Source organism: Octodon degus, unplaced genomic scaffold (genome assembly GCF_000260255.1).
Source record: "Octodon degus isolate 3935 unplaced genomic scaffold, OctDeg1.0 scaffold00184, whole genome shotgun sequence".
Lineage (NCBI taxonomy): Eukaryota > Metazoa > Chordata > Mammalia > Rodentia > Octodontidae > Octodon > Octodon degus.
The window spans coordinates 4,014,274-4,020,844 of record NW_004524760.1 but is presented as its reverse complement, the minus strand read 5'-3'; the positions used below and the strand labels follow the sequence as shown (position 1 = coordinate 4,020,844).

Genomic DNA, 6,571 nt, shown 5'->3' with positions numbered 1-6,571 from the left:
CTATCTCACTGCATTTCAAACATCTTAGGCATAAAAAGGAACAGGTATTTTTCATCAAGTATTGATATGTTGAACTTTAAGTCCCTACAGAATTGTTGTTTGTATTTTAGGGAAGGGTCTACAGGGTGTTCAGGGTCTCACTACTAGATCAGACTCCTAGTGATCCCCCTGTTTACAGCCTCCCAAAAGCTGGGATTACAGGCATGTGCGCCACCACGCCCAGTCTCAATTGCTATCTCAACGTGCCCCAGGGGTGGAGCCTGCAAGGCAGGCCCAGGGATTGAACCCCTTGCCCCTGCCCTAGCTTGCAGGCATAGTTTTGTTATGGAAAGTACCCATTCTGTATTTTCTTTCAGAAGAGTTAAAGTAACTTTGACTTAAGTTTTTACTATCTATTTATTTATTTTGGCAGAACCAGGGATTGAACTCAGGCACTTGCGCTTCCCGCTTATTCTACTGAGCTGTCTCCCCAGCCCCTAGTTTTTACTTTTTAAACCTGTGTGTTCATTTGTAGCTATAATTCTGCCTAGATTTTAACTTTTTGCTTTTTCCATTTATAGTAAAATTGGTATTCATCCCCCCAGTCCAGATACTGTGTCTACCCTATTACAGGTGAAACTCCACTGTTTTCTTTTTGCATTTTACAAGATCTGGTGCTTTTGTCTTTTCTAATGTAGGTTACCACCAACATTGTCCAGAGACTTATATTCCATATTTTAAGAGTCACAATGTTACTACCATTATTCGGCTGAATAAAAGGATGTATGACGCTAAGCGCTTTACGGATGCTGGTTTCGATCACCACGATCTTTTCTTTGCGGATGGCAGCACTCCAACGGAATCCATTGTCAAAGAGTTCCTGGATATTTGTGAGAATGCTGAGGGCGCCATTGCAGTACATTGTAAAGGTATGTTTCCAGGGCTGGCTAGAGGGAGGGAGGTGTGTATGGATATGTGGGCAGAACACTTCATGTCCATTTTGGTTGTACACCAAGATGCACAGAGCTGCCTTTATTTTTTTTAAAGATGCTTTTAAATTCCGATTTGATTTGAAACTGTCTCATTGCTATCTGTTTATCAATAAAACTGTAGAAAAAAAAAAGATGCTTTTAAAACCCTGACTCTATATGAAGTACATAGTGAATTATTTTATTTTATAAGGAACTTTAGAAAGGCTTATTATGTTGAAATGCATTCATGTTTTCACCAAGTATAGTATATGCTATGTGCCTGTCATGTCTGTCTGTTGTTTGGTGAGTTCTGGGATCCTCAGGATATAGAGTAGATCCAGTAGAGCTTGTCTCCTTTGAGGACTATGTCCTAACAAGCTGCCATGTTTTCTGTCTACAGTTATAATAAACCCTTGTACTTACTAAATTTTTTTTCAGGGGTCAGGGAGATAGCTCAGTAGAATAAACGCTTGCCTGGCAAGCACAGGGTCCCGAGTTCAATCCCCAGTACCACAAAAAAAAAAAAAATTTTTTTTGAATGAGTGAATGGCCTTGAAGTAATACATTGTATAGAATCATAGGATTTAACATTTAGCTTTAGATAATAAATGAATAAGGAATATAATTACCAAGAACAGTACAACATTTATGGGGGGGACCCTAACCAACCCTCATCTCCACAATTATACCAGATGGCTGGTTTTCTTTGAAAACTTACTAGGGAGGCAGAGAAACATGAAAGTAGCCTACTCAAAGGTAAAAATCGTTAGCAGAAAATTGTCTCTGAAAAAAGCCAGATGATGGATTTACATACAGAGTTAAAACAGTTTTTTAAAGAAATTCAAAGTAAAAAGAATGTGGAAAAACTCTAGACTATATGAGCAAAATGGAAATACAAATTGTAAATGGTAGAGAAAATAGAAGCAAATCAAAAAGAAATTCTGCAAAGCAAATGTAAAGTTTACTTTAGGAAATCTGATGCAGATTTAAGCAGACAAATCAGTGGTTGTAAAGCACGAGGGCCTGAGTTCAATCCCCAGTTCAGCCAAAAAAACCCCAAAACCCCAAGAAGCTGAACAACCTGTGAACGGGACAACTTTACAAAGTCTCATGAAAACATTGTAATCAAACTGTTCAGACCCAGTGACAAAGGGAGCGTTTGCAAAGCAGCAAGTGAGAAATAACTTATACAGATACACGAAGATTGTCAACAGATTGCCCTTCAGAGGTATTGAGAGACCAGCGGCAGTAAGTTGATATAGGCAAAGTACTAAAGGTAGAGGATGGCTTACATTATTGACCAAGATTAAGCCTGAAAAACTCCCTCAAGAATAAGGGAAAAATAGCCAGATATGGTGGCACACACTTGTAATCCATGACTTTGGGAATCTATATCAGGAGAATCACAAGGTCAAGCCCAACCTGGGTATCTTAGTGAAGTGAGGAAGACATTCACAAATAATCAAAATGCTAAGGCAGTTTTTACTAGTATACCTATAGTAGAAGAAATGCCAGAAGGCATCTTTTGGAGAGATGGGAATGGACATTGGACAGAAACTTGAAGCCGTGTGTTATGGTTGGTTTCTGGATGCCCCCCCCCCCAAAAGCCTCATGCAGTCATGGGGGTCAGGCTCTGCAGAGGTGGCCACATCTACAGTTGTGATTGGTTCATTGTCTAGCATTGGGATTGGGAGTGTGAGTGTTGCATCCACACTAGGGTAGGTAGTCTAAATACAGTGTAAAGGAAGGAAAGAGGCTTGCTTCTCTCTTTTTGTCTGTGTTTTTGCTGTCTTTTGCCACCATGAACTACTGCCCCTGTGCCTTGCCCCTATGCCTCGGAGCCAGCTGATTATGGACTGAAACCTCTACAAACTGAGCTAAATAAACCTTTTTTCCTTTAATGTTGGATGTTGGGTATTTTATCTCAGCAACAAGAGAAAAGTAACTAATATGCCATGTGAAGAAATAAATATCTCTGGCAAAGGAAAATACATGGAAAGTTGTAAAGGCTGATACTGTGCTATGGTATGGTAACCTATGATAATTTGTAAAATATTATCATTATTACAATATAAATATTGTAAAAATCTAAGAACCAAAAAACCTTAGGATTACTTCTTCAAAAAGACAAACAGAAATCATGAACCTTGAACTAGATGAAAGAAAAAAAAGAAAAGCCTCAAATTACTAAAATCAGAAATGATGAGACCTCATCAGTCAGTCTATAGAAATAAAAGGACAATTAGAGAGTATTATGATTTATTGTAGGACAAGTTGTTTCAGCCAAGTAAAATGGACAGATTGCTACAAACACAACATCTACTTATACAAAATCATAATGAAATGGAACATCTATATAAATTAGTGATGTTGAACCTTTTAGAGCTTTTAATAAGAACACACAGCCTGCCGTGGCGTATGCCATAGGTTCACCACCACTGGTATAGGCCCTTAAATGGTAAGGAAACTGAATCAGTAAGGAAAAAACACCCTGACAGAGGAAACTCTCTACTCTAAAGATGGTATGAAAAGGAAAACTTCAAGAGCCGGGGAGATTGCTCAGTGGAATAAGCACTTCCCTGGCAAAATGCAAGGGTGAGTTCAATCCCTGGTTCTGCAAAAAAAAAAAAAAAAAGGAAAACTGCAAAGTCATTAAGCATCAGCAGTCTTAGGGAAAAGCTAATCAGAGCTACAGTGAGTAACATTTTACACCCATCAGGGCAGTGGATTTTGCCAGAACAAAATAAAACAGAAAACAAAGCAGTGCTGGGATGATGCTGAAATATGGAATCCTCGTGTACTGCTGATGGAAATATAAAATGGTGTGGAAAGTCCAGGACAGGTACTCAAAAAATTAAAAATAAAATTATCATGATCCAGCAGTTTCACTCATGCCTGTGTTCCCCTAAAAGAATTAACAGCATCTGGGTATGGTGGTGCACACCTGTAATACCAGTGATAGCGAGGATGAGATAGGAGGACTGCCACAGGTTCAAGGCCAGCCTGGGCTACATACTCAGTTCAAAGCCAGCCTGTACTATCATGTGAGACACTCATCAAAAAGAAAAAAGAGGCCGGGGAGACGGCTCAGTGGAATAAGCCCTTCCCTGGCAAGCGCAAGGGCCTGAGTTCAATCCTCGGTTCCACCAAAAAAAATAAAAAGAAAAAAGAAAAAAAAAAAAAAAAAAAAAGAACTAGCAAGTGGTGTAAACAGATCCTGTACAGTTATATTAGCAGCATTCTTTCCAGTAGTCAGTGGCTGAGATGTCTCAGTTGAGATTCCATCCATGGAGGGATAGAGATGCAAAGTGTGGTACATGTATATAAGGGAATATCATTATCTCCTTTTCTTTTTTGTGCATTTTTTGTGGTTTTATTGAAGCACAAATACACAGGTACACAGGCCATCTACTCATTTCCTTCCCTGCACAGCCTGGCATTGGGATTGGTGACTTGGATGGCTAGCTGGGCCGCTCTTTCCACGATAGCCTTGTGGTTCTTAGAGGAGACATTGTGAGCAGCCTCTGTGCAGTAAGACTTGTTGCACATCAGCAGCCCCTCCAGCTCCTTAACATTGTGCACCAGGAACTTCCGGAAGCCGCTGGGCAGTGTGTGCTTTGTCGTTTTGTTACTTCCGTAACTCATGTTGGGCATCAAGATCTGACCTTGAACCTCCTCTGCACCCTGTTGTTGGTGCCTCTAGGTTTCCGCCACTTGCGCTCAGTTTTGACGTATTGGTCTGACTGGTGCCAGATGGACTTCTTGGTCCTCTTTCGAGAATCTTGGGCTTCACAAGGGATCTGAGGCCACCATGGTGCCAAGTGGGAGTTGGTTGCCACCTCTAGAGGCAGCGCCGAGGAGGATCATGCACTCTGAAAGACAGCTCTGATTTACTACATGGAGGAACCTTGAAGACATGCTTAGTGAAGTTGTCTAATCAGATGAAGACAGGCTTTGTGACTCGCATGAAACATTTAAGTAATCAAGTTCACAGTGAGACGTAGAATATGGGGGACTAAGGAGAGGGGGATTCTTTTTTTTAAGTTAAATGTTTCTGGTATGCAGTATATTGTTGGATCTTCCTTCTGGATCCATTCTGCCAGTATGCTTCTTTCAGTTAGTGGATTAAGACCATTAACATGAATGGTTATTACTGGTATGAATTGACTTACCCTTTTCATGTTCTTTTCCTGTTATGTAGTATCCCCTCCCCCCCATATAATTGTTTGCCTAGCCAGATAGATTCCTTCTATTGGGATTCTGGAGTTGTAGTACTTGTTATCTCTTTCTAGAATATCAGAAAATTTTGGAGTGCTGGCTTGGTTATTCATGAATTTCCTCAGGTGTTTTTTTTTTTTCATGGAAATATTTCTCCATAAATTTTGAAAGATAGCTTTTCAGAATACAGCAATCTCGGTTGAAGATTATTTTCTTTCAGGACTTGGAATACTGTACTACAAGCTCTCCTTGACTTGAGAGTTTGTGCTGAGAAGCCAGCTATGATTCTGATTGGTGTTCCTTTTTAAGTGATTTGTTTCTTCAAGAGCTTTTAACATTCTGTAGATTTTTGACTGATGGTCGATTTATTACACCCAGCTAAACTGAACTGGCAGGTGTGTGAGGCCCACCTGAAGATTGTTGCTAGCAATATTAAAGGTACAAAAGGAGAAGCTACCAGAATGCTGTTAGGGATGCTGTTGGGAGAAGGTATTGGAGGCTGCTAGTTCTCTTAGGCTGCTCTGCTGGTGGACCTTGTCATGCTGGCTTTCCTGATGAACTGTCTTGTCTGTCTGTCTGTCTGTTGTGGTACCGGGGATTGAACTCAGGAATTGTGCTTGCCAAGCAGACACTTATGCTACTAAGCTATCTCCCCAGCTTCCCGATGAACTTTGGAGAAGCTCTGGTCCTCATCTTGAGCATCGCTTTCTGGCTCCAGAGGAGGAGATGGGGCACTGCTCAGCCTCGTGGAGAAGCTTGTCACATTGACTTCCCTGATGGGAATTCAGCTTTCCGCGTCACTGGAGGAGCTCAGGACCTCACTGTGGCTGAGGATGGCTGTGGTACTTTTGGGGGAGCTCTGGTGCTCACCTTGAGCATTGCTTCCTAGCTCCAGTTCAGATCCCTCAGCCTGGGGCTGGCAAGATAGCTCAGTGGTCTAAAAGCACCTGCTTAGGCAAGTTTAGGCAGGTACAGGGGACTGACTGAGGTTCAACCCCAGGCACCACATGCTGCTCCAGCCCTGCCCTCAGGATGGGCTGAGCTAGCTGAAAAATCAAAACAAAACAAAAACAGCCCTACAGATCCCTCAGCCTACTACCACAGATCCTTATCCTGCTGGCATAATAGACTTTCTAGCTTTCACCACTGATCTTTGAGTCTTTCTAGCACAGATCTGTGAAGTAGGATTCAGGCCCACAGCTGAATTCTTTAGTATTTATAGAGTATGGATAGATTTCCTGTACTTGTTGTATATGATTCTTGGGTGATCCCTTATAAACTAATAGTATAAAATATGTCCTGTATTGTTTCCCTTGCAAAAACCCCAAACCATGACATATTCTATTCTTGTGTTGTATTTTTGTAATCTTAACTATGATATACCTGACTGTAATTTTTTTTTT

General features: G+C 41.0%; 1 protein-coding gene across 12 annotated transcripts in view; it reads left to right on the top strand.

The window, feature by feature from the left end:
- Cdc14b (cell division cycle 14B) overlaps positions 1–6,571 on the top strand; it is a 114,264-nt gene that overhangs the window by 75,644 nt on the left and 32,049 nt on the right. For all 12 annotated transcript variants that reach the window (XM_023703972.1, XM_023703969.1, XM_004643802.3 and 9 more), the window contains exon 9: positions 678–908. In XM_023703972.1, the coding sequence (XP_023559740.1) occupies positions 678–908 (231 nt within the window). The remainder of the gene's footprint in view (positions 1–677; positions 909–6,571) is intronic.